Source organism: Cyrtonyx montezumae, unplaced genomic scaffold (genome assembly GCF_038088225.1).
Source record: "Cyrtonyx montezumae isolate F1298 unplaced genomic scaffold, pur_monq_1.0 scaffold_10, whole genome shotgun sequence".
Taxonomy (NCBI): Eukaryota; Metazoa; Chordata; class Aves; order Galliformes; family Odontophoridae; genus Cyrtonyx; species Cyrtonyx montezumae.
The window spans coordinates 4206403-4231685 of record NW_027071826.1 but is presented as its reverse complement, the minus strand read 5'-3'; the positions used below and the strand labels follow the sequence as shown (position 1 = coordinate 4231685).

At 50.6% G+C, this 25283-nt stretch overlaps 2 protein-coding genes across 2 annotated transcripts; one reads left to right on the top strand and one right to left on the bottom strand.

The window, feature by feature from the left end:
• The first annotated feature begins 7110 nt into the window (after positions 1–7110).
• GNPNAT1 (glucosamine-phosphate N-acetyltransferase 1) lies at positions 7111–12866 on the top strand. Its single transcript, XM_065748509.1, has 6 exons — positions 7111–7167; positions 8093–8280; positions 8631–8693; positions 9299–9426; positions 9947–10008; positions 11403–12866. Exons 2-6 carry the CDS (start codon positions 8109–8111, stop codon positions 11548–11550), a joined length of 573 nt encoding a protein of 190 aa, XP_065604581.1. The 5' UTR covers positions 7111–7167; positions 8093–8108; the 3' UTR covers positions 11551–12866.
• Positions 12867–16443: 3577 nt separating this feature from the next.
• STYX (serine/threonine/tyrosine interacting protein) lies at positions 16444–24449 on the bottom strand. The gene is made up of 11 exons (XM_065748498.1): positions 24250–24449; positions 21512–21544; positions 21013–21066; positions 20312–20409; positions 20084–20144; positions 18911–18947; positions 18379–18418; positions 18237–18287; positions 17570–17642; positions 16981–17074; positions 16444–16585 (listed from the first exon to the last, which is right to left on the bottom strand). The coding sequence occupies exons 1-11, from the start codon at positions 24304–24306 to the stop codon at positions 16512–16514; spliced, it is 672 nt and encodes a 223-aa protein (XP_065604570.1). The 5' UTR covers positions 24307–24449; the 3' UTR covers positions 16444–16511.
• Positions 24450–25283: the final 834 nt, after the last annotated feature.

The following is a 25283-nucleotide window of genomic DNA, read 5'->3' as shown; positions in this document are numbered from 1 at the left end:
TCTAAGTTAAGCAGGAGCTGGGCTGGGAGCCCCGACCTGGGGGCGATGGGTGCAGCCCCCATCCCACGCCCGGGGCATTGCCAATGGCTGCCACGTAAGCAGTGTTGCATTCCCCCAGTCTGTGGTTTCAAGACAATGTATAAATGCATTTTATTTGAAATAAAAGTCGAATCTTTTATTTAATGGCTGCTGTCGCTGAGTGTTGTGGTCGTGCCGTGCCCCGAGCCCTGCTCCCTTCCCTGCTGCTCCTGTGATGTTGGCACTGCAGGTGGTGCCTGGAGGTTCCCAAGGCCATGATGGAGCCCTGGGCAGCCCGAGCTGGGGGGGCACCCAACCCATAGCAGGGTGGGCTGTGAGGTCCTTCCCCACCCAACCGCTGTGTGATCCCATGGTTAGTTGGTGCTGGGCTGTTTGGTGTCTGAGGATCACCGCGTGGCTGAAGTTGGAGGCACCTCTGGGTCCTTTTGGCCCAACGCTGGCCAGCAGAGCCACCCCGAGCTGTGCCCAGCCTCACATCCCAGTGGGTTCAGAGATCTTGGCATGAAGACCCATGGGAGCCATGGTGCAGTGAGGCACCCCAGAGCCGTTCCCACCACTGCACTTGTGCTGAACGGCGACGTCGGGATTTCCTGTGCTGATGCAGTGAAATCTGATTGTGGTTGACCTTTTGGGGCCGACAAAGGGGAAAAGCCAATCAAAAGCCACAAGGAGAAACCCATCGCGTGGGTGCCTGCAGCCCATGGCCATGACTCAACCTCAGGCACCAGAACACAGCCTGCCCTGGGGAAGTAAATCGCCACCAACTCTTTTCCATTGCTCTTCACGAGGAGGGACACTGGGGCTGCAGAAAGTGCAGTTCAACCAAACCAAGCAGCAAAAGGGCACGAAGATGAGGTTCCTCTGGATGATGCAAAGCCACATGTCTGAGTCAGGCATCAGCTGAGGGCCCATCAGCACCCATACGGCTTGATGAGCCTAAACTCATTTAATTCTGTTGACTTTAGAGGCAATACAAATGAACAACACCAAGTCACATCAGTGGGGCTGTGCCTGGGACTTCCCAGTGAAAGGGGATGAGGAAGGGGAAGGGATTAAATGGAAATGGAGATAGGGATGGCATGGGACAGGATGGGATAGGATGGCGTGGGTTGGCATGGCATGGCATAGTGGAAATGCTCAGTCATGGCCTGAAGCAGTGATGCAGCATCTGGGGGAAGGCAGGGCCAACCCAGGAGAGCTCAGGTGTGTGTGAAGTACCTGAGTGACCAGAAGGGGTGGAGCCAGGATCCACCCCTTCCCAGGCCTCCTTTAAGGGTTGGCAGTGGAGGCAGGGGGATCTCTTTCTGGAGGTCCCTGCCTACCTGAAGCCTTCTGAGGGTAAGTAGCTCCCTTGTGTCTGTGGCTGCTGCATTTGGGTTCATTCTCATTTACTGTAGCCAAAGACTTTGCCACCCTGCTATTATTATGGTATTTTTTCATCCCATTATGGATGGGATGGCATGGCATGGGGTTCCCCTCCTGCCCTCAGTCTAGCTTTGGGCTGCTCTGTCCCACACCCATGTTCACGTGGCTCAAAACCTTCCTGAAAACCTGTGGCTTTTTTTATTTGTTTGCTTTAAGTACTATAGAACCTTTGCATGATTTATCTTGTGGCACTGAGGCACTAAAGAGATAAAAGATCTATAAATATCTGCTGGATGTTATGCATTTTAAAAAAAGGGTCTCCTTGCTTGAGTTTTTTCCCATCAATGCAGTGCTGCCCAGCCTCGTGCCTGCTCCTGTCCCCTTGGCCTCCCTCTGGAGCTGCCCATGCCCAGCCAGCCGATGGGCAGACTTGAGGCCCAGCTTGCTCTTTGGTGCTGCACTTTATTCCCCCCAAGCTCCCATCTGGTTCCCATAGTGGCTCCATGCAAACCAAAGGCTTTTCCCAGGGCATCAGTGAGGTGGTGGTGTGAAACCCCAACATCCTGCAGGGAGCCCAAGCTCACTGTGCTGATAAATGAGTGTGGCCTGGGGGTGGGAAAGGCCAATTTGAAAAGGATTCAAAAGTCCTCTATGCCCAGTGCCCCCAAGAAGCTTTTATCCACGCATTGGTTGGATCAGCATTTTATCAGATCTGAGCATTTGAACTTCAGGGGTTTCTTTATTTTAGCTGGACACAGCAGCATCAAAGTATTTTCCTAGAATCCAACAGATGTGGAAAGGTCAATTTTTGTCTTCTTGAAGCCACTAAGATGCAACAACCTGTAGGATACCAGGTCTGGGGGGATCTGAAGGACCGTGGCTCTGAAACACCCCTCTCTTTTAGAACAGCAGCAGAAGTGCATCCCCACCTCTTAAAGACCAGAAAGCACACCCCCAAATCACTGCCCAGCACTCAGGGTAATGCTCCCAGCTCCCAGTACAGCACTGGGGCTGGCTGCTGGGAAGCCTTCAGCTGGAGGGCTCCCACCCCTCAAAGGCAAGAAAGCAGCAGCTTCAGCAAATAATTTGCCCTGGGTTGCGTTTTGTTTCTTTCTCTTTTGGCTTTCCATCAGCAGATGGTCAGACCTAATGAGTGAGCTGTGGTTTGATTTCCTGCCTGGGAAAGGGGGCGTAAAATAAATGAGTATCTGGGTCAGAAACTTGACTCACACCAGCGTCCAGGCTGGGAACGGCTCGCCTTTGTCCCTTGCCTGAGGACAGACAGAGGGGACCCGGGGGAATTCCTTGCTCTGAACAGATTTACACCAGAGCACAACCACAGAGCTGCTGTTTGTTCTCAGTGGCAGTAGCACCAGGTCTGTGGATCTGTTTGAGATGAACAGGACCCATGCAGGAGATCGTCCTTTGCTCACATTCTGGCTGCAGAGGGTCCCATGCACAGCATCAATCCATGGGGATCCCATCTCGGGTGCTTCTGGACTCTAATGGCAAACAGCTGCAGGGACCAGGCTGTGGCTGCTTTATCTCCTGAGTGTTTTCCCCTTCCTATAAACAGGAGGAGCAGATGGGAACAAGCGTGAGACCAAAGGGAAGTGACAGTGGGAGGGAGGGTTGGGGAGGAAACCTTCAGTAGCAACCAAGGATTGAATCCTGGGAGAGACTCTGGGAGAAGGGGGAAGGCAGGAGCTCTGGGCATCCATCCCCATGGCACGCTTCTCCTGCCCACAGAACCTTGGAGGATCCTATTGTGATTTTCATATTGTTTTTATGCAGTTACAAAGCACTGTGACATTCCCTGTCCTCCCTTCCCAGCCTGGCCCCCGTGTTCCTCTCCCAAACCCAGAACGATCTGTGACATCCCCTGCACGTCTGCAACCCATGAACTCATTGCAGCCAGGCCAATCCCAGCCCCTTAACAGCTCCACTAATTAATCCTGAGCTCAAAAATAGCCCTGCAGGATTTCCTGCCTCCCCTCCCAACAAAGCACAAGGTATGAGGAAGGGGGGAAGCTCATAAAGCAGGAACAAGGACAGATGCTTGGCGCAGTCCATTGCTCGGCCCCACAGTGTTGCTGCCATTTCATTTTGAGCAATATCTGCCCTGAAATATGGCACGAGCAGTCTCCATCCTTCCTGTCCCATGCACCAGGACAAGCTGGGCTTCATTAAGTTCATTAAATTCATTGCATTCCTGAGAAAACTGGCACTGAGTGACATGGTTTGGTGGGTGATGGGTCTTAGAGGTCTCCTCCAACCTTCACGATTCTATGGGAAGCCCACCTGAGGGCATTGCAGGATTTTCATGCCTCTATTTTTTTTTCTCCAAAGGCAAATCCATCCACAGTTGTATCAGAGACAGCAAGAGCTGGAAATCACCTTGCATCTCACCCAGACCCAGTAAAGATGCCACTGGAGCCAGGCTTGGTGTGGAGTCAGGCAACATCCCTATTCCACGTAATGGGAAAAGGAGTCCTTCCTCTGGGGGGAAATTTTGGGAAGTTCCCACTAAAGAATGCAAATCCACCTAAGTGTGGATGGATGAGGGGATAAAACGGTGGAGGAAGGGAGGAGCTGCTGTTTTCTTTCTATAACCTTGGAAATCAGAGACCAGAGGAGCACTGGCTTCTGTTTTATCACCAGCTCTTACCATTGTTTGCACAGTGCGACCCAGGTGGAAAAAAAGCATTTCCACTATGATGGATAAGCAGTGCTGTCTCCTGACCGTGAGAGGCATAGTGGGACAGAGCAAATGGGGGAAACTGATGGGGAAACTGATCCTTCAATGTAATCCAAGTGCTACAAACAGGACCACCAAGAAACAGAGTGGTCCTTAACTCATCCACTGATGCAGTTGTGGGTGAGACAGCACAGGCACTAGGCAATGCCATCGTGGGTCTACAACACTGCACTGGGTGAAATGCTCTTACTCTCTAATCCATCCAGAGAGATTTGCTTATCAAATCCACACAAGCTCAGGGCTCTTTCTTTAAAAACAGCAGTACAGCTGGGGCTGCATTCCCCACTTCTCGACATTGAGTTCAGACCTATGCTTGACCCCATGTGTCTGGCCCAGAAGCCATAGCCATCTCTGGGGCATTTAAAGTCTGAGCTGGGATATCTGAGAACTGCTGAGGGGTGATGCTGTTGGGCTCAGGTGGGGATATTCTATGCAAAAGGGATCTTCCTGGGCTGTGGTCAGAAAGAGAAGGGAACCCAAAGGAACCAGACATGCTCCTGTCAGCCTCCACTGCAAGCTACGTGCTCTGAAAGCTACATGCTCACCCTGGGGCACAGGGTGCTGCACACCTGTGCTCCCTGACACTTCCCCTTCCCCTGCTGTTAAATGAGAATTGCTGCTAGGCTAAAGATTGGATCATTATTTCCAGCGAGGTAGACGTGTTCCAGATGCACTTCTCCTTTCATAACTGCACTAATGTTATCATAAGCCCTGAAGAAATACCATTTCCCAAGTTCCAGGCGGCCATCTGGACCTCAGCAGAGCCTTGCAGAAGACTGCCAGGTTTCCCTCACAGCTTAATAAAAGTTCTAGCAGGTATTTAGTTTATGGCCATCCACCCACGGGCAACGTCTGGGGAGATGCAGCAGCATCTCTCTTCCCTCTGTCAGACAGATCCAACTGAAGGCGCTGGGTCCTTTGTGAAATGCAGGCGCCTGGAGCTGTTTTACACAGTGCTGTTACTTCCACTGCTCAGGATGTAACAGTGGGTGGATGCAGCTTGATCTACGAGAGAGCAAAAAGAAGCAGAGAGGTCGGTCCCTAGGTATAGCGAGCCCTGAGCGTGTTTCCAAAACAGAATGTAAACAATTTTATTGTGGCAAGGATTTATTCGTTCTTACTGCGTTGTGTCATATGGCAGAATGAAAGGAGAGTGCTCTTTCTCTCCTCATAAAGCAGGGTGTGTTCCAGACTCAGACACTTACATCAAGCAAGTGCATGGCTCCCTTCCCATCTTTCTCACTGTCCTGTGGTCACGAATGTGCAGATCTCCCTGCCTTGCTCCAGCACTGGAAAATGCAGAGCAGACAGAAGATATCACTTCGCTGTTGTGTTGGCTCTTTTCCCCCCTCTGAAACAAGAAGTGTTACAGTGGAAAAGGCAGAGATGAGTACATTTGTGACACGAGTGGAAATGCATTGTCTCAACTTTCCCCTTGCTTTCCAGCAATGAAATCCTGGCTTCGGCAGTACCGTGGAGATTTATCTGCTGGCTGCTGTGAATCCTCGCTGACCTACATCACTTGACCTTTGAAAGGGAACCAGGTGGGACTTGGAGAGAGGTCTCCAGGAGAAGTGAGGGCTGATCGGTGGCCACGTGCCTTCCACCACGCTATGATTTTGCTGGTAGAGTTTGAGAGCCTTTCTCCAAAATACTGCTGAAATACTGTAGGCTTTTGGAGGAGCCAAGGTTCAGTTTAAACATTTCATCAGGGCAGGTTTAATTATGCACTGCTTGTAAACCCAAAGAGGATCTGCTCCCCCACACCCTCCATCAGCAGCCTGGTAAATTCACCTTTCTTTGGTTTTCAGCCATGTTCTGGTCCCATCCAGAACGTTTCCCTGCTCTGCTTAAGGCCCACACCGCTATGAAACCCACATGCAGAAGTGCTTCTGTCCTCGAGCCAAACTGAAGTCCATCCACGTGGCTGTAAACACGACAGGACCTGTCTCCAGGACTAATAAAAGCAGCCCTGCTGGAGAATGGGAGTTTTAAGCAAACCTAAGGATTTTTTTCCCCATTCAGCAACGTTACGCTGCAGCTCTCCCAGAGCTCTGGAGGTCAGAAGCTGAGACACAGATTCAAAAGATAGCACTGTTCAGCTATTAAGCACCAGGGGCCGGATGAAACTTCAGGGTCAGGATGTCCATATTCTGCTGATCGCCGGAAACTGGGAGGATGTGTCTGGATAAAGCTCGTCCAAAACCTGCTCCATCCCAGCGCAGTTCTCAGCCATCTGCTCCCAGCCCCACTGGGGAGAGCTGGGCTGACCCCACGTGGCCATTCTCACATCACTGTTACAGTGCACTTCCAAAAAGACTTTACTGTGGTAAAATGCAACACGTACCTTCCGCTTTTAAAATATTCCCACTGCAGAAAAGGCATCGTGGAGGGAGTTAGGCTAAATCCCACCGTGTCACTTTTTACTCAACAGAAATGCACCTGCACTCAGGTCACCATTTCATCAGCAAAGCAGCTCTCCCCAGTGTCTTTTTGTGCACGAAAGCGTTAAATTGGGTCGGATATCAAGAAAAACGTCTTCTCTGAAGGAGTGGTGGGGTCACCGTCCCTGGGGGTGTCCCAGAGCCGTGGGGATGTGGCACTGAGGGACGCAGGCACAGTGGGGCGAATCGGGGCGGATCTCGGAGAGCACCCACAGCTCTCTGGGCTTCCTGATGGACTCTCCCAACCCGGCTTGGTGAGACAGCACGGCCGCCACAGCACACCGCCCTTCCTCCTGCTGAGGCCAACCCCTTCCGCCAGGGGCGAGCCGCCGCCATTTTGCGCGCCCAGGAGGGGCGTGACCCAAGCCAAAGGTCAGTGGGCGCGGCTTCTCCTCTCTCCACCAATCCGAGCGCGCCGAGGCAGAGCGGGGAGGCAGGCGAGCGAGGCGATTGGCTGCCTCGCGGCGTGCGTGCGCGTTAGGCCCCGCCTTCTGCCACGTCCGTGCGGCGCCTGCGTCGGAGCCGGTGCGAGCGGCGGCGCGGCCTCGTGCGCTGTGCCGGGTGAGTGCGGCCCGGGGAGCTCCGGGGCGCGGGGTGTGCGGGGACGGTGGGGGCTCGTCCGCGTGTCCTGTGGGGTCGGGATGAGGATGGGAGCTGGGAGCCTTCTCTTTAGTCCGTGCCTTTACTGAAGAGCCTTTCTCGGTGCGGGCCGTGGGCGCTGTGCTGGGGCTGTGCTCAGGTTTCTGTCGTGAGCATCCCTCGTGAGTGCGGTTTTGAAGGTGTTTCGCTGGAGCTGTCCAGCAGCGTGCGAGCACTGTGCCTCTGTGGGGCCGCCGATTTGCAGATGTACAAAACTTCCCAGGACAATCCCCCCGCCCCTTTCCCCTCCCAGGTGCTCTCTGTCGGTACCGGAGAACTTACCGGCAGTTCCTGCTGCCTCCAGCCAGAGCTGCCCCTCTGTTTCCTTGTGCCCTTCTCTTCCCGCATCTCTTTAATCATTAACAGGTGTCTCTGGCAGTTGTGCCCGCTCGTGGGTGGTGAGGCACTGTGCTGGGATGGCATCTGTTTCTGTAAATACACAGAGCAGATGTGATGTAAAAGAAGCACCAGAGGCATGCTGTGTGTCACCTGCATGCTGGTAGAGAGTGTCTGTCCCAGTATATAGGGAAAATGCTCACATGCTCTGCTTTCTCTGTGTGCTCAGCTAGCTTCCTTCTCAGAGGCTGTAGGGGCTGAATATCCAGCTCAACGTGTATGTGAAAGCAGTCTTTGTTGACTTTAGCTCGTGTCCTTTGTGTGACCCAGCACCCGTCCGGTGAAGGTCGGCTCTCTTCGATCTCACCCAAAGTCAGCAGCAGCTTTGGTTGGGTTCACTTTACAGTGCTGTGAGGGGCGTAGCACGTGGGATGACACAGCTGGGAGAGACTGCTCAGGCATTAAGGGAGCAGTGAAACAGCATTGCTCACGCCTGTGCTTTGTGTTCCAGAGCACCTCCTGCTGCCATGCTGCCTGTAGCGACTGCGATGCCCGACGACACACCGATGTTTGACCCAAGCATTCTGCATGAGCTTGACTGGAGCGAGAACACGACGACGTTTTCTCCTTCTATTTCTCCCTCGGAGCCAGGAGATGGGCTAGTAATGAGACCACTGTGCACGGCGGATTTAAATCGAGGTAGGATCCTGTTGTGGGATCATCCCAAACAGAAATGGGTGCTGAACTAGATGATGTGTATTCCTGCATTCTCTCGGATTGTGTTTTATCTGGTTCGGCTTATCTGTAATTGATCATGTGCTAATAATGCTGCCAGTGCATCATTAGTTGATCCTTTAGCGTTGCTCAAGGTGTGAGTTTGATTTTAAGATTGCAGTCCAGATCTGTGATGTGCAGAGCACAGGCCTTTACATACGGTTGGATTGGATGATGCCGTGGGGAGCTGAACTCTGCAGACAGCCATGCCGGGGTGTTGTGTGCTATTTGCCTGTCCCTGCCCTGCAGTGAGTCTTTCCCCTCTTTTGTAACAGGCTTTTTCAAGGTCCTGGGCCAGCTGACTGAGACTGGAGTTGTGAGCCCAGAGCAGTTTATCAGTGAGTATGTCACTGTGTCTTGGCACTTCCACAGGGGCTGCTGAGAACCAGAAGATAGCGATGCTGACAGCAATCCACCTGGCTGTGATGCAGAGGGATTTATTAGCTCAGGTCCCCTGAGGCAGATTTTGGCACTCAGCTTTGTATTCAGCTGCAGTTATCCTGAAGAGCTTCTTGGCTGGGACATGTTTAAATTGTATACCTGCTTTTGAGGCTGAGCGTTAGATGCATGGCAGGAGGGAGCACTGGGTGGTGGCTTCTTTGGGCTGAAGCAGGGGCTTGCCTTTGTTTGCAGCTCAGTGACGTTCTGAGCTTGCTTCACTGCTTTGACTGAGAGGTAAGAAAGCTTACAGGAGGCACTGCTGTCTTCGCTGGCACCCATATGCTGAGGAGGGAGGGTTCTCTTGGTGGTTAGGGAGAAAGGCATTCACTTAATTCCTGCTTTTCCTGGCTTCTGTCTCAGGGTTAATCTGACCCTGGGGCTTTAAGGCTCAGGTGTCTCAGGAGCACACTTTGTGACCCTGAATTCTGTGCTGATCTGCATTCAGAGTTCAGCAAATTAATCTGAGACTAACAGTGACTGCTCTGTGTGTCTGCTCCCACAGAAACCTTTGAGCACATGAAGAAATCTGGAGATTACTACGTTACTGTCGTAGAGGATACGAATCTTGGACAGATCGTTGCTACAGCAACACTGGTTATAGAGCACAAGTTCACTCACTCCTGTGCAAAGGTATATTCTGTTGCTGCAGCTATGGTGAGGAAGAAGTCCTGTTCCCAGAATACACGTGTTGTTTTTATGCTGTTGCTGTGTGATGAAGTACCTTCTGCTGAGTCAGTGATAAGGGCATCTTAAAAATATCTCCGTCCTTGAGTGCTTAGCTGAACAGTAAAAGGAGGATTTGGTTTCTCGTAAGGAAAAGAGGGAATTGGATTTTTGTCCCGTTCTCTCCCTCATGGGCTCTTCAGCTGTCAGATGTGGTTTGGATGGAGCAGGTGGCTGAGGATCTCATGGCTGCAGAGTCCTGGCTACATGTGTGAAACCAGGGGGAGAGAGAGAAATCTCTCATTGGGAAGAGGCTGTGGTAGAAGCCCAGCACCTGCTGGGTGCTGGAAGGGGCACTGGGACTGTGTTGACCCGTGGAGGAACTGTGTTGAACTAGACAGGAGAAAATGCAAGCGTGGAACCTAGAGCAGGAGGGAGACCACACACTGGTGTTGTGCTCAGCTAACACCTGTCTGTATTTTCACAGAGAGGGAGGATAGAAGACGTAGTAGTAAGCGGGGAGTGCAGAGGAAAGCAGCTCGGCAAACTGTAAGTATTTGTTACCTTTGCAATTCATCACCAGGCAGGGCAGCAAGCCCTCATCCAGTTGGCTTCTGTCCCCCAACCTTGGCATGCTGATCGGTGCCAGCAGACACGTTAACTGCAGTTGGTGATGAGTGGTGTCAGTGCAGGAGCTCTCTGCGAAGAGGAAGGTTTACAGCTGCCATCCATGTGGCAGGACAGAGGACAGCTGTTGGTGGCTGGTGTTTGAAGTTAGCCCATCCCTTTCTCTGCACTCAGGATGCCATCTGTCCTGTCCTTTGCCCTCTCTAGGTAGTGCAGGATCCTGGAGCAGGATTTCAGGTCTGTAGGCTAGTGGGGCCGATTCTCTCCAGCCAGACACCTCACCAACCCTTTACTAAAAACTTAATCACAGAATGGCCTGGGTTGAAAAGGACCTCAAAGGTCATCACATTTCAGCCCCCTGCTGTGGGCAGGGTTGCCCACTACCGGAGCAGGCTGCCCAGAGCCACATCCACCTTGCTATGGACACCTCCAGGGCATCCACAACCTCCCTGGGCAACCTGTTCCAGTGCCTCACCACCCTCTGTTATCACTGAAGTTGTAACATAGAATTGTTTACAAACGATTCTGGTATTGTTTTTTTCTTGGGATAGCAGCTACCGTGTGTACTGAAGGAAGTACAGAGTGCTGTAATGTTTCAGTACTTCAGGTCCAAGGGTGGGGAAGGGCTGCTCTGTGCTCAGTGCGCATTGGTGGTGGATTTCAGAAGTGTTGTGAGACAGGTGGGTCTGCCAGATGTTCCCAGTGGGAAAACTGATGCCTTAAATGGAGCACTGCTTTCTTCAGAAGGCAAGGGATCAAAGCAGGGCCACTGTATGGGAACTGCTGAGTTATGGCCTGAGAACCACTCATGATCAGCTGAGGTGAGCACTGAGTCAGCCATGGGAGCACAGGTGAAGGCAGTGCACTGTGTGAGCACAAGGAGTCTGACCCCACCTCTCCCAGACCCCATGTAAGGGCTGACCACCACCACTGGGGAAGGATCTCTTTCTGGAGATCCCTCCTTTGCAGTTTCCTACCACGAGCCTAGGACATGGCTGAGCACTTTCCTTTATTTTGATTGTCTCCTTCCATCACGATAAGCTTGCTAACTATACCATCTGTAAAATATCTCAGCTACAATACTATTTAGCATTATTCATTCTGTTAACCATATACCATACAGCCATCAAAACCACCAGAATTGATGTTTGTTGTTACATTTCAGGTTCTTTTTCTTGCAGAAAGCCCACGATACTTCTGCAGCACTTCTCTTACTTTAAAAAGTGGCTCCCATTGCTGACTATTAGCAAATTCAGGGTCGATTGATCACTGCTCAGGGCCATCCCACTTCACTGTTGTTTTTCTGTCTCTTTCAGATTAACGTCCACTCTTACACTGCTCAGTAAGAGACTGAACTGTTACAAAATCACCCTCGAGTGTCTCCCAAAAAACGTGGCCTTCTATAAGAAGTTTGGCTATTTGGTGTCTGAAGAAAACTACATGTTCCAGCGGTTCTTTAACTAAGAACTCCTAGTGCTGGTTCTGTACAGACTGTTGGTGGAGGAGCTCGTGGTACATTCTCTTCATGAAAAATTGATATAGTTTATTGCTGCAAATATAACGATCCCTATAAATACTGAACATCAGATGTGTAAATCCTGCAAACAAAAAAAGAAAGGCGACTTCCTGACGTCCTAGAAGGGTTCTCTGGGTTAGCTCTTAGCACTAACTTTTACTACTGTTCAGTCTAAGTGAAGCTTTTTGGTTCCAGCTGCATTACAAAGGACTCTCGTTAAAGGGATGGTTTTTAACCAAAGGTCTATATTTTTATCTCAAATCTTTTCTCGCATTGTATTTTTCTAAAGGTTTGCTCTTCTTTTCTTGGTAGCCAAAGTACAGCTTGGAGGGGTGGTGCTCCTGTCTGTGCTTCACTGAAGGATGGGTAGCTCGGGTAGGGACGCTTCTCCTATGCAGAGGTGGTAACACAGGATGGGAATTTGTTCTGTTCTTTCCATGAAACCTCACTGAAGTGCTGCTGACGTTCGTGTACCTGAAGTTTTACAGGCACTGTTTTCTGCAACTGAATTTGTTGTTCACGTGGTTATGGGGAGGGTCCTCGTGGGCTCTGTTTTGGAGCCTAAATGGGTGCTTAGCCCTTTAGCTGGTAACTTAATATGTTTTCAGGGTAATTACGTGTTTTGACAGACAGGACAAAGGAAGCTGGAACGTGTGACAGGCAGAAAACACCTCATTTTTAGTGGGCTTTTACTAGTACTCAGTGGGAACACTGATGCCTGTGTCTGTAAGAAGGTACCAACACACTGAGCTTCACCCAGCGCATCCAACACGCTGTGCTTGAACTCCTCGGGGCCACTTCAGCCAAATGGTTTTGCTGGTAACCACTTCTACCTACTGCATTTCAAACCAGCACAGAAATCCCAGGCCCACGTCCTGAGGGACAGCCGCTGCTTGGGAGCATCCCTCTTGCTGTCAGTTCGGATAAATGATTTCAGCACTTTTGCCCCCAGTGGCAAGCAAACAACATACAAAGCCCTCGCTTCGACAGCAGTGTTTTGTGCAAGGAGAGTGACACATCCTCTGTCTATGAATAGGGCATTATAGATACGTGAAGGTTCACGGGGAGCAGCCAGTCTTGTTGGTGAGCAGCGAGGCCTTACTGTTGTGTGGAGAGCTACATTAAGCTGTGGGTGTGAGGGGTTCTATTTAACGTTCCTGATGGTAGTCCACTCAATATAGTGTTCCCTTGGTAAATGTCTGTTTTATTTATTATTTTTTAAAAAATCTTTGTTTAAGCTGAATAAATTAAGACTGTCAACTCTGTCTGCTCTGGTTTTGATACTGCTGTAGCTTTGTTTTGCTCTTCTATAAACTGAATTTGTTATTTTTGAGTCTTCATGTTGATTTCAAGTGAGTCTGAGGCACTTTGGCACCTCTTTTAAGTATGACTTCTGTGAAGTAAGGCTTCAAACCCTGAGGTGTGCATCCAAACAGCTTGACTGCCTACAGCTGCAGCCCCAGGCCTGCTGGGAGCAGGAAGAAAGTGAGATCACGTCCAGCTCTGCAACCTGCACATCTCAGGAGCCAAGCTAGGTTGGAGCTTCTCACCCACTTTCTGGTGAGCTGTATTTAGGGGCACCCTGTTTTCCCAGGGTGGTGTGTACCTGAGGGGGAAGCAGGGCTGTGCTGACAGAGGGAAATGGCTTAAAGCCCCAGCTCTAAACTACAAAACTTTGTCTGCTGCTGTGTGCTGACCTGTGTGCTCCTCCCTGCTTTAATCAGTTCTGCACTTCCACTCATTTGAAGTGGATTATGTGAGTTCTGTGACACTATACCATCTAAGTAGCTCTAGGCCCTCATTAAGAGATAATGAAATGATTAGTGCAAGCGAGGGGGTGACTATGTACTCAGCTTAGATCATTGTAAAAGCAAATGAATTAGGCTGAAAGCTTGGTTTTGTGGCTGCATGACACTGCTTGCTGGGAGGAATCCTGCTTTAGCACGGAAGAGCTCTCTGCTCTGTTCTGGAGGTGATGTTCCCATCCTTGGCAGCCTAACCCTTGATGTGAGGAGGTACAGAAGATCTGTGCTGGGTGAGGTAAGGCACCCTTTTGAGGTAAGGCACCCTTTAATGCTATACTGCCAGGAATCCCTCTGGAGGAAGAGCATGAGATAACTGTAGGGCAGCAGTGAGCCTTTTACAGACGAAGTGTTAGCACCTGTATCAGCCTGAGCACACTACCAACCCTGCATGGGAGGGAATGGCTCTGCAAAATGATGGCAGATGCTCTTAGAGGTGAGCACAGTCAGGACAGTGACATACAAATGTCACTGCAGTTTCAGGCATGCCTCAGCCAGGTGGAAGGATACAAGGTACATACAGGCCACATGCATTTTAACCTGTCAGTTCTCAGGAACTGGAAAACACCACAATCAGTAGCAAGGGGTATTCAAATACACCATGTCTAACAAACTGACAGAACTTCTTTATCTACAATAGAATAGGCTCACAAGGAAGGACAAGACCTGCTTAGAAAAGAAAGGAACCACAGCTGTTGTCAGAAATCAAACTTCACCACCAGCTTCCCTAGGGCTCAGTGTCACCTGCTCCTTAAGCTTTCATTCCTTGGTTTGCAGTTCTCCACCCATGATATACTATCTTTATCTCCTTCCTTCAGCCAGCTGCCCCTAAAATGGGAAGAGAACTCTTGTACCTTAACATGCAGCATTAAGTCTTTGAGCTCCACAACTGTAACTGTACCTCTGAACCTGAGGAAGGGAGAAGATTCAGCCTGCAGCAATACCCAATGTCCAAAGGGAGGGATACCTGCTGCTGATTCCCACCTCTGGTTTAACCTCAGGAAGATTGAAATACATCCTATCAGCAAGCTAATCAAGATGCAAGAAACGACAGCTTTAAATACAAAGCTAAATAGCAGTATATAAGAGGAAACAGGATCTCAGAATCCCCTTGGATCTGAAAGGCTGTTATCTGCAGGGCAGCAGGGACACAGACCTCAACGACTCCAGCACTCAACAGCAGGCAATAATGAAATGAAAATAAGACTGGTGGGAAATCCTTAGTCACACAGCCTAACAGTTGGTGAGACAGTCTCCCCAAGGAACCACCAGGACCCCAGTGAGATAACAGAACCAGACTAGACATGAACAAGTCTCTCTGGCAGGGGATGCTTGGATGAATCAGTAGCGTTCTTCTGTCTGTGTTTCACCTCCATTCTTTCCTAAGGAGGCCCAGGGGAGCTGAAGTAGGAAGCAGTTTTACTCAGAAGTTCTGGTTCCCACCCCTGCTTCATCAGAACTGCTGGCAGCAGTTGGTGTGCTGCACAAGGGAGGCAACCACACACTGCACAGGCAGCTGGTAATGTTGCAGGGGGTGAGGTGGCTGAGGATTTAATTTCCCAGCAGCCCCAGAAACATTCTTTTAAAGCTGGAAGTCTCCTGACTAAAGCACAATTCATTTCCTAAAGACTTTTATTTTTTTACATAACCCCTTCACTGAAGCACGTGGCAGAGGACAAACAGCAATAAAGGGAAAGTGCTGCTGAATATTGGTTCAGCTCCATTGGAGCTGTGAAGCCTCCTCACACACAGGGCCTTCACATTCCACATGGGAGGAGTTTGCTAGGCTACAAAGCCCCGACCCAGGTGTCCTGGCTCAATTGAAAGCCTTGACTTACAGCAGGAGGATTTCCTCAGCATCTGTTCTAGCAGCATGCTTAAATCCAGGCAGCAGCTTTCAAGGCAGAATCTGCTATCTGTAACAGGTCTCTAAGTAGCCTTGGCACAGGCTAAGAAGTTCAGGCTTGCTCTGGAGGGACTGTCCCTCAGCAAAGCTTCTGGGGAACTGCAAGAGAAGGCACAGAATCAGTGACTCAGCGAAGATCAACAAGTCACAGGTGTGGTCCACTTGCCTTCAATACACAAAGGCTCTCAGTCTTAAAGCAAAACATCCTCACAGCACTGAGAGTCCTCACTGCTCAGATTCACGCCCTCAAAGTAAACCTGTCCTGACAAAGCCCCCCCCCAGCAACCACTCTGATTTCAGTGCAGGGACTGACAACACTGCCACGCAGAGAACTCGTGCATGCAGCTCTACCAGTACGGGGCAGAAAGCTGGATGCTCAGACTGCCACGTGTCTTTTCTATTCATTCCACTGTCTTGAGCCCACCTGTTCACTGCCAAAATTCATTTACATTTCCCAAATACACCCGTCCTAACAGCCTTCCATGCTCTGAAAGCATTAATGCCTGGGAAATCACTAACTGCTTCCTGTACTCATTCAGCACAGGGCTGTTTTATTAACTACTCAGTACTCTAGTAGGCTAGCTTGCATAAAACAAGTAGAGAATCTTAGAACAAGACTTTCCCCTTAAATTGGTCTCAGTGCCACCTGCAAAATAACCCCCTACGAGATTTGATAATAAGGGGTCAGTGCTGAGCAGCTCAACTGCCAGCAGCAGCACAAAAAGCAGTTTGTGAAACACACTGAGTGTGACCACAGCACAGTGAGAACAAAGTGGATTTTAGCAAACTTTTTCTTTACTAAAGTCTCTTGTTATAAATTACACAAATAACTTTATAAACAAATCCCCCTCCCCCCAGTTGCATTTTGTTTAAAGTAATAACTTTATATCATACAAATAAAGAAATTTCAAGTATGAAAAGTGCATTATTGCAATAATACCTCTTTGCAAGTCCAAAAATCTTGGTTTAGAATAAAACTGTAAAGTGTAAAAAAGGAGTAAAACAATCAGTGCCATCTATTCATTCAAGAAGTCCAACATCTTAAAAATGATGCTTAGTGTGTTGCAGAGGCAGATTGACATCTGAAAGCAACATGTAATTGAAAAGAAGCTGCTTGTGTTCATTGTTCTGCGTTGTTGTTTTTTTCCCTAGCTTTCTTCACCTTTCCTAGCAGGATTTCACAATGCAAACTGTGCTGTCTTTATCCATTCTGTGCTGCTGCCACCTGCATGGTTCCCAGCTCTTCATCCTCTTCATGCATTCGCTTTAAGCTTCCTACAGAAAGAACACAAGGTGGGAGAATGAGGTGAAGGCAGCAGCTAGAATGGCTGTGAGCAGGACTACAGGACAGCTGGTACATACTGCCTTCCTGGAGGGTGTGTCACCTTTTTATGACACAGCTTCTTGGACAGCCAGCTGCTCACAGAGCTCCTCTTCCCTCCCCCTTCTCCATACAGAGGAAAAGTTTTTGGGAACCCACCACTTTTGGGGCTCCCTTTACATCTCTCTCCCTCCACACTCAATTTTTCCTGTTTAAACTGAGCTTGCACACCTCCTTCCCAAAAGTCTGAGGTTCACTGCTGTTGGGGACTTCCTCAGGGTGTGAGGCATTGAGCACACAACAGCAAGCACTGCAGGTGGCATCACACACAACAGAAAAGGCTCCTGACCTGCACTGCCAGGCGGGACAGAGAGGGATCTCTCCAGTTGCAGTGGTGACATCATCTGGATGGTCAGTTTTGCTAGATAGATGGCTTCGTATTCCTGAAAAGGTTTAATAACACATGCTGCTGTTAATTTGGTACAAGACTTTGTGAGGAGTAGAGGACTATGTCAGAGAGTTTGCTAGGATATGGCAGGGGGTATCACACAGAAATGGCTGAGGGTTTTAAAGCAGGAGAGCTCTGAGTTGCTTTGACATGAACAAAAACAGCCAGGAAAGCAGAGCAAGAGGAAATCTAAAGGATGACAGGAAAATGGCTTCAAGAAAGAGAGAAAGACTTCATTAAAAACAAAAGAAGAAATCCAACAGGACGTTTGGAGAACTTCTTGTTCCCAGCAGGCAATTCAGACAGTAGGAGCAAACCAAAGTTCCAGAGTACAGCAACTTCAGGGTCCACTATGAACTCCTGACATTCACTCAAAGCACATTTTCACAAGAAAAGTCAAACCATCTTAGCAGAAAAGATGATTCTGTAGCAAGATGACTCAACAAATGAGTTCTGAGATGTGACGAGAAAAATAAGAACAAAGCATCACCTGAAGTTGATGGACAAATCCAGCATTGGGATTAATACAGAACCTTCTTTCTTGAACGTAAGTAAATGCATCCCTTAAGAGAAGGAAACAGAAAACACTTCAGTGGGAAACAGACTGTGACAAATCTCTGTGGCTGAAGGAGTTTACATTACCACTTCTGGGATAACACCCCCTCAGAACTGCTCTGCTTAACTCAAGTTTTCTGGGGAAAGCAGAGAGCAGCACACTTGGCCCACCCCAACCTCCATCCTACTCCTTGCTGGCCTGCTTTCAACATGCAGCTTAAAACGTGGCTCAAAACAGCCTCATGGGGCCCCTCTTACAGAGTGTGAGGGCAAGGCACTGCTCTGTGCAGCCTGGCATCCTGCTGCCATGAGCAGAACGTGCCTACTTCCTCATGAAAGGGTGAAAGCAACCTGTAGTGGAAAGAAATGCAATCACCTTCCCCATGTGGAAGCCCTCCTTCAGCCTCAGGGGGTAACAATTGCTTTATATGACAACCCAGGACTGCTTGCATCCCCTCCAAAATTATGATCCACTTCCATTTGCATGACTTGGATTAAAACCATAACACCAACAGACACATCACACTTCTTATCAGTTCTTAAGTACCCTCTTGCTCCTGCCTTACAGGAAGGATCACTGACTAAACAGACTCTGCTCTTACCTGTACTTCACCCCAAACGTTTCCATTATGTATGCAATAACTAAGGCAGCACTGAAACAAAAGAAAAAAGACATTTACCAAAGTCACTAAAACATATTCCAATGGTTTAGAATAATGATAAGCAGGGTGGATATTTCCCTACCTTCTAGAAATCCCTGCGTTTCCATGGACAAGAACTTTTCCTGAAGAAGAAAAAAGCCAAACACACACTTGTAAAAATGGAAGAAAGCTCTCTCAGATGGAGTCTGAAGTTGTTAGGAGTAGCTACACATCAGCAAGGCACAACCCAAGAGTAACAGGTGTGTTTTACTTCACTACAGGTTGCTAACCACACTCTGTGCATCACCACCCTGGCACACACAGACGTGAGTTCGCACTCCTCTGAGGATCTGGAGTAGCAGGATCAGCATTCTAGGAGCACAGTGCACAGAACACACACGTGTCTTAAATAAAAAGATGTATGAAGAGATTTGGTTTCCACTTGAAAGCAAAAGGGAAAAAGAACGCTCCACTCTGAATTTCTGTCATACAGTTCGAGGCAAACTAAATGAAACCCCCCACGCACATATCAGAAAGCCTCACATTTAAAAGCACCTAATACAAACATCTGAGATGGCTTTAAAACCGTGACAGTGACACACTGGCAAACAAAGGGAAAAGTAAATCTGATTTACCTCCACTCTGTAAACTTCCATCAATAAATTCTTTAGTCTAAAAAGAGGAGAAAAAAAAAACAAACGACATCAAAAGACTGAAACTTTTGGATTTCTTACAGACGTTCCTACTCCTTGCCTTTCCATTTTGGAAAACTTTCTGTATTGGCCTTTACACACAGCAACAACTGATCACGTTATTTATGGGGGCTCACACACCGCTTCAGTTGGATGTTTTGGTCAGTATTGCAGCTCTTTATCACCCATAAAATGGTCACTGAAATGCAGCGTGGCATGTTAGGGCACTGTGATAGAAAGCACCTTCCAGACATCTCTAGTTGACACTTGTGGGCACAGGGAGAAACCACAAGCAGCAGCAGCAGCGTGGCCTGGACTGCACCACCTATGTCTGCGTCTTCCTAGGGCTCTCCAATGACATTTTCCATTATAAAAGCAGGGTTAAGCAATCTCATAAGGCAAGATGTGAGCTGGTGAGGTCTGCAGAATAGTACCAGGTTGAAACTTCATCAGATGGACAGCAAAAGTTGGATAATTTATTGTGGGGAAGACTCCAAGTAGAGAGTTAAAACTAATCCAGAGATAATATGGTGCTAGTGAGTGTGGGATGGGCAGGGGATGCTGCTTTACCCAGAAAAGCTGCTGCTTTCTGCAAAAACACCACCACCTCTGCCACACGCAGTGAAGCCAGAAGAGCTTTTTTCTCCCCCTTTAGGTGTAGGAAGGAACAAAAGGCTTTCACTCTATCACAAACTCATTGAAATTAAAGATACAAAAATCATGGAATAAATCACAGTATCATAGAAGGGTTTGGGCTGAAAGGGACCTGTAAGACCATCCAGTCCCAACCCCTGCTGCAGGCAGGGACAGCTCCCTCTGGAGCAGGTTGCTCACAGCCCCATCCAGCCTGGCCTTGAGTGCTTCCAGGGAGGGGCATCCACAGCTTCACTGGGCAACCCGTGCCAGTGCCTCACCATCCTCACAGGAAAGAATTGCTTCCTAACACCCAGTCTAAATCTACCCTCTGCCAGTGCTACAGGAGCAGTGAGAGGTCATTCAGAGCCCTGAGCCCTGCCTCAGGATGGGTTACCCACATCTGAAACCATGTGTGTGTCAGTTCATACCAATCTACCAGGCAGCCCTATTCCCAACCCACTCCCATGAACCAATACTTACCATAGGGAAAAATCTTATTATATTCTCAACTGGATTATCTGCAATATCCAGGACTAAATACCTGCAATGAGAACAGCTGCTGTGAGCACACAGGAACACTGAGACCTGCAGGACACCACGACGACCCACGTGGCTCAAACAATTGGGGAAAGCACACACACACACCCTATTATTACAGAATAAAGTGTTCTATCAACTGCTGCCAGGCCTGCACATCACGTTTCTCACCTAAATAGCTGCTGGAAGTTTGGTTTAATAAAATTGGCTTCGATGTTTTGCCGTATGCATATGACATGGGTTATTCCATGCTTCTGAAGTATAGGTAGCTGCAAAAAAAAAAAGAAGAGATCTCTTTTAAGCTTCTGAATTCGTTTATTAAGCAGCCATTAAAAGGAAAGTTGCACTTTAAAGCATAACGAGTGACATCAAGTCAAAATCAGAGCTGGTTTTCTAATGCTCCAAGCATCGTGTGAAACAGGTTTCATGTTTAAAAAGACAAAGCACCACAGCTGTTAGGATTTGCAAGGAAAGCTTTCTCACAACGATAAAAGAGCGGGCAATAAAGGTGCTCAGGGAACTGCTGTGTCTGGGCTGTGCCCCCTTTTGCTTCTTCTGAGATTATTTCCAACCCCCACCCCACACACACACACCCCACAGTGACCCATTAGCTCTCAGGATCGTTAAAGAAAATGCAGCTTCTGCAAGCATCTGCATGGCTGCAGAGCTCAGATCCTCTCTGGAAAGAGGAAGGAATCAATAGCAGCCCCTGGGGTAAAGGAACCAGTCCATAAATGCAGTGTGTGCTGCTTGCACCCTGCACGGGAGCTAACAGAGGGCTGCACCAGTGCTGTACTCGCGTGGACACACACACTCAGACATCACCGCGGCAAAGTTTCCTTAGGAGACAGAGATCATTCTGAGAATCCTACCTTGCTTTTCATAGCTGAAGAGTACGGGCCTAAAAATAACCCAGGTAATATTTCCTAGGAGGGAGGGGGGGGGGGGGAGGGGGGCAGAAAAACAGACATTTAATATCGAGGCGAGGTGATTGGAAATAACACTGCACCAGGGAAACAAATCACTCACACATCACACAGCCACGTCTCCCACGGGACCAGGGGACGAAATGGCTTTGGCAAAAAGAAAAGAAACACGATCTGCACGCAGGGGACCTCGAGCAGAACAGGAATCGAGGCCTTTATTTGGAATAAATTCCAGTTTGATTACCGCCAGCCCCAGAACTCCAGTTAAAAAACAAAGCTGCAACGTACAGGTCTAGCATCCATCTCCTAAGACACTCGGAGACAAAGTGTAGTGTTTATACTTTGCCCCAAAGACTGATCTTGACAGCAGCTTTGGTTGTAGGGCACTTTCACACAGAGGGCACTGAGGGTTTTTGAGTCCAACAGAAAAGAAAGTGTGCCATACCTGCATCTCCCTCCTCATGGGATAGGTCCAATCCTTAAAAGAAAACAAAAACAGTTCTGTGAGCGCACTGAGGGAAAAACAAAGCCAAGCAGAGATCAGTTACACGAGGACAAGCCTTTACACAAGAGCCATATGGACATGGGAATGCACGAGTACAGGCACAGCACCCTCACTGCTCAGCAGCGAGCTGCAGAACTGCAGACCTGTTCTACAGAGCAGCCAAAGTGAGCAGGAAAAATCCTCCAGCAAACTCACTGCCCTCTGCTAACGGTCTGCCCTCACCCCACAGCCATCCCAGCATGGCAAACCCTGGGACAGCAGGATGGTATTCCAGAGTTTTGTCCTCTGCAGGTTGACCTGAGGGTCTGTCAGCATATGGGGCAGCATAACGGCCCCATCAAAAAGCAAAGGGAACCCTGGCTTTGTCCAAGTATACAAACAGTACCACGAGGAATCATTTCTGAAAAGCTGGAGTTACTCTCTGGGAGCACACAGTGTGTGCTTACTGCTCTGTTCCTATACCTGGAGAAGGTACAGCCTTCATCCAGAGCGAAATGGAAACACGAATTCATCACTGCTTTGGTCAAAGGGACTTAAGGTCCCCAAAAGACTTCTCTCTGCTGCCTGGTGAGCAGGAAACTGGGGCTGTCAGCACGGCTGGTGCTGCACGAAGCCACGAGGGGAGAGCTCAGCAGCACGAGGTCCAAAGGAGAACACACACCACAGATGTTCAGAACAAGGACAGAAGTCATCGTGGGCGCCAGACATTACACTGAGCACAACCCAACGAGGTGCAGCCTCACGGGGAGCTACTCTGCAAAGCCAGGTGGGAAAGCCTGTCCTGGGGCAGACAGCATGCTGCTAACACACGTCCTCTCACTCTCCCTGGCTCTCCTTTTCCACTTACTTCCCTTTAAGTCAGTTTCAATGGGCCAGCACCTCACTGCAGCTCTCCAAGGCTGACATCCCTTCCCCAAGACCTTCCACTGCAGCTCCCCTGCAATGCACAGGGACACCACGGCTCCATCATGCTGCCCAGGCTGTGACCCAGCCTGGCTCTGGAAGCCTCCAGGGATGGGCCATCAACCACATCACTGGGCAACCCGCGCCAGTGCCTCTCCACCCTCACTGTAAAAGATTTGTTCCTTGCATCCTGTGTAAATCTTCCCTCTCTGAGCACAAAAGCCCTCACTCTATCAGCATAGCCCCTGCTCACGAGTCTGTCTCCCTCCTTCCTGCAGCTCCCCTTTAGGTTTCGGGTCACCTTGAGCCTTCTCCTCTCCAGTTCAGCCGTTTTTGTGGCCCTCCTCTGGATGCACTCCAACAGCTCCACGCCTGTCCCATACTGAGGAGTGCTGTGCTTCAGAAAACACAAACACAACCACAGCAGTGAAGGCAGAGTTGTACTTACACGCAGCACGTGGCCCAGCAGCAGGGCTGCTCTGTTTTTTGGCTCCATCATACAGAAAGCAAGACCCCTGCGAGCAAATCCCATCAGCACTGAGTGGACTGAAGGATGACATGCACACCACGATGGCTCAGACACACCCCTTTCCACGGAGCTGATCGCTCCATGAGCAGAAGCAGGGAGAGCCCTGATGCTGAATACTGCTTCAGACCATCTCCTAGCACACAAATACACCGACGTTTGAAGGAAACAACCAGCTTTTCATTTAAGAACTCCAAGGATAACAATAATAATCAGCATTAAATCCCCTGAACCACTCCAGCCCGACATCTTTCCAAGCACTCACAACCAGCAGGCACTGTGACCGACCTGCCCCTCTTCTAACAGCTCCTCACTTGGACTCAGTGACCCTCGTGGGATCCCTCCAACTCGCACCGACACGTGGCAGATGCCGGCCAGCACCTGTTTGTGCCTGCCCTACAATGAGCACGCTCTCGCTGCCTGAAGGAGCCTTCAGCTGCTTGTCAGGATGAGGGGGCAGGCACTGGGACCCCTTGAGGTGAGCACAGAGCTGTGCTTGCCCTACAGCAGGCCCGAGAGCAGCCTAAGCATCAGGAAATAAAGTAACTGACAGTTTTTAAACGCTGCTCTTGGGATCCTCCGCTGCGGTTCAGCTCTACCGTTACATATATTGTATTATTGAGGGAGAGATTACGAAAACAAGCGAGAAACAAAACGCAAAGGGTTTGCAAAGGGCGTTACAACCCCGGTTTGGATGAGCCACGAGCTCTCAGCCTGGCACGTGGTTCCCACGCGTGTCTGCCTACCGACACGGCAGCGAACGCTCATGTTTGGGGGACGCAGAGCCCACGTCGGAGCCGGAGTGACACGAGCAGCAGCCGTGCGTGACAGCGGCACCGCACAGCACACGCCGGGCTCGGCGCCCAGCGGTGCCCAGCTCCGAAATCAGACACCGGGCTGAGCCGAGCCGGCGCTGGCAGAGCCCCAGCCCGGGCACGGGCAGCCCACGGACCCACAGAGCCGCTGCGGACTATCTCAGCGAGCTAAACGCCGGCTGTGGGGCGGGGGACGCGCAGGTGCTCGCCGCCTTCCAGCCCACCCACGGACCCGGCGGGGGCTGCCCGGGCACACGCGGAGCGGGGCGGGCTGCAGGCCGGGCCCGGCCCGGAGCGCGGCGCGAGCACCCCACGGCGGGGCCGGGCCGGAGCGGCGGATGAGGGCCCCGCGCGGAGCTTCCCCCCACCCCTCCTCCTTCTCTTCCTCCTCCTCCTCCTCCTCCTCCTCCTCCTCCCGCGGCCGGGCCGCCTACCTCCGAGTCCTCCTTGGCCTGCGGCAGCGCGGGGAAGGCCGGCTTGGCGAGCTCCATGGCCGGGCGCTCTCCAGGCGGGGCAGGGCCGGGCGGGGCGGTTATTTGGGCAACGGCCCCGCGGGCTCCGGCTCGGGGGCGGCGGGGGGAGGCGGCCGCGCTCCCAACTGCTCGCGCCCGGCCGCCATGCTGCCGCTGCCGCCTCCTCCTCCTCCTCCTCCTCCTCCCCCGGGCCCCGCCTCTCCGTCCCAGGGGCGGTGTGAGGAGCACACCCCCGCCGCCCCCTCCTGCGGGGCCGCTTCCCGAGGCGGGGCGAGCAGCCCGCGAGCTCCGTGACAGCTCCGCTCCTTCCGCCGCGTCTCGCAGGGATGGGGGGTGAAATACCGCCGGGGAAGATGCTAGCCTGCACTGTTTCCCAGTAAAGCAAGAGTTAATGTGATGCGCCCGTCAGCCGAGCACGCCCGGAGTAATCCAATTAGGATAACGAGGAGTAGGCAGGAGTGCAGCCCGGTACGCTGCCGTTGCAGCCCAGCACCGCACGCAGCCCTCCCAGCGGAGCCGACGGCAAAAAGATAACGCGCGGCGACGGACGGATGCAAAGGAACGAATACCTCCGCCGAGGTTTTTATTTCCGTCTGAGTGGTTGCTCGGACAGCTGCAGCACAGCTCCCAGGAGCACAAGGCCACGATCCAGCCCTGCTGCACAGCACGGCGAGGGCAGGATCACAGCTCCAGCGGGGCTAGGGACGGCACTGCGTGCGTCTGAGGCAGCACAGCTTCACAGGGGTTGGAAGGGACCTCAAAGATCACGAATCTCCAACCCCCTGCCACATGCAGGGCCACCAACCTCCTCATTTCAGAGCAGACCAGGCTGCCCAGGGCCCTACCCCATCCGGCCTTGAACCCCTCCAGGGACAGGACACACACCACCTCTGTAAGAACTTCCCTCCCTCAACTTCAAACCATTTCCCCTTGTCCTCTGCCCTTTCCAGGAGCTGTCTTCCCTCCTGTTTATAGGCTCCTTTAGGTCCTGGAAA

Coding starts and splice junctions, on each gene's coding strand:
- GNPNAT1 (XM_065748509.1), top strand. CDS start 8,109: ATGCTGCCTGTAGCGACTGCGATGCCCGACGACACACCGATGTTTGAC. Junction 8,281..8,630: donor CACGGCGGATTTAAATCGAG/GTAGGATCCTGT, acceptor CTTTTGTAACAG/GCTTTTTCAAGGTCCTGGGC. Junction 9,427..9,946: donor TCACTCACTCCTGTGCAAAG/GTATATTCTGTT, acceptor GTATTTTCACAG/AGAGGGAGGATAGAAGACGT.
- STYX (XM_065748498.1), bottom strand. CDS start 24,306: ATGGAGCTCGCCAAGCCGGCCTTCCCCGCGCTGCCGCAGGCCAAGGAG. Junction 21,545..24,249: donor AGGCCAAGGAGGACTCGGAG/GTAGGCGGCCCG, acceptor TTTTCTTTTAAG/GATTGGACCTATCCCATGAG. Junction 18,948..20,083: donor TAATAAGATTTTTCCCTATG/GTAAGTATTGGT, acceptor TCCTCTTTTTAG/ACTAAAGAATTTATTGATGG.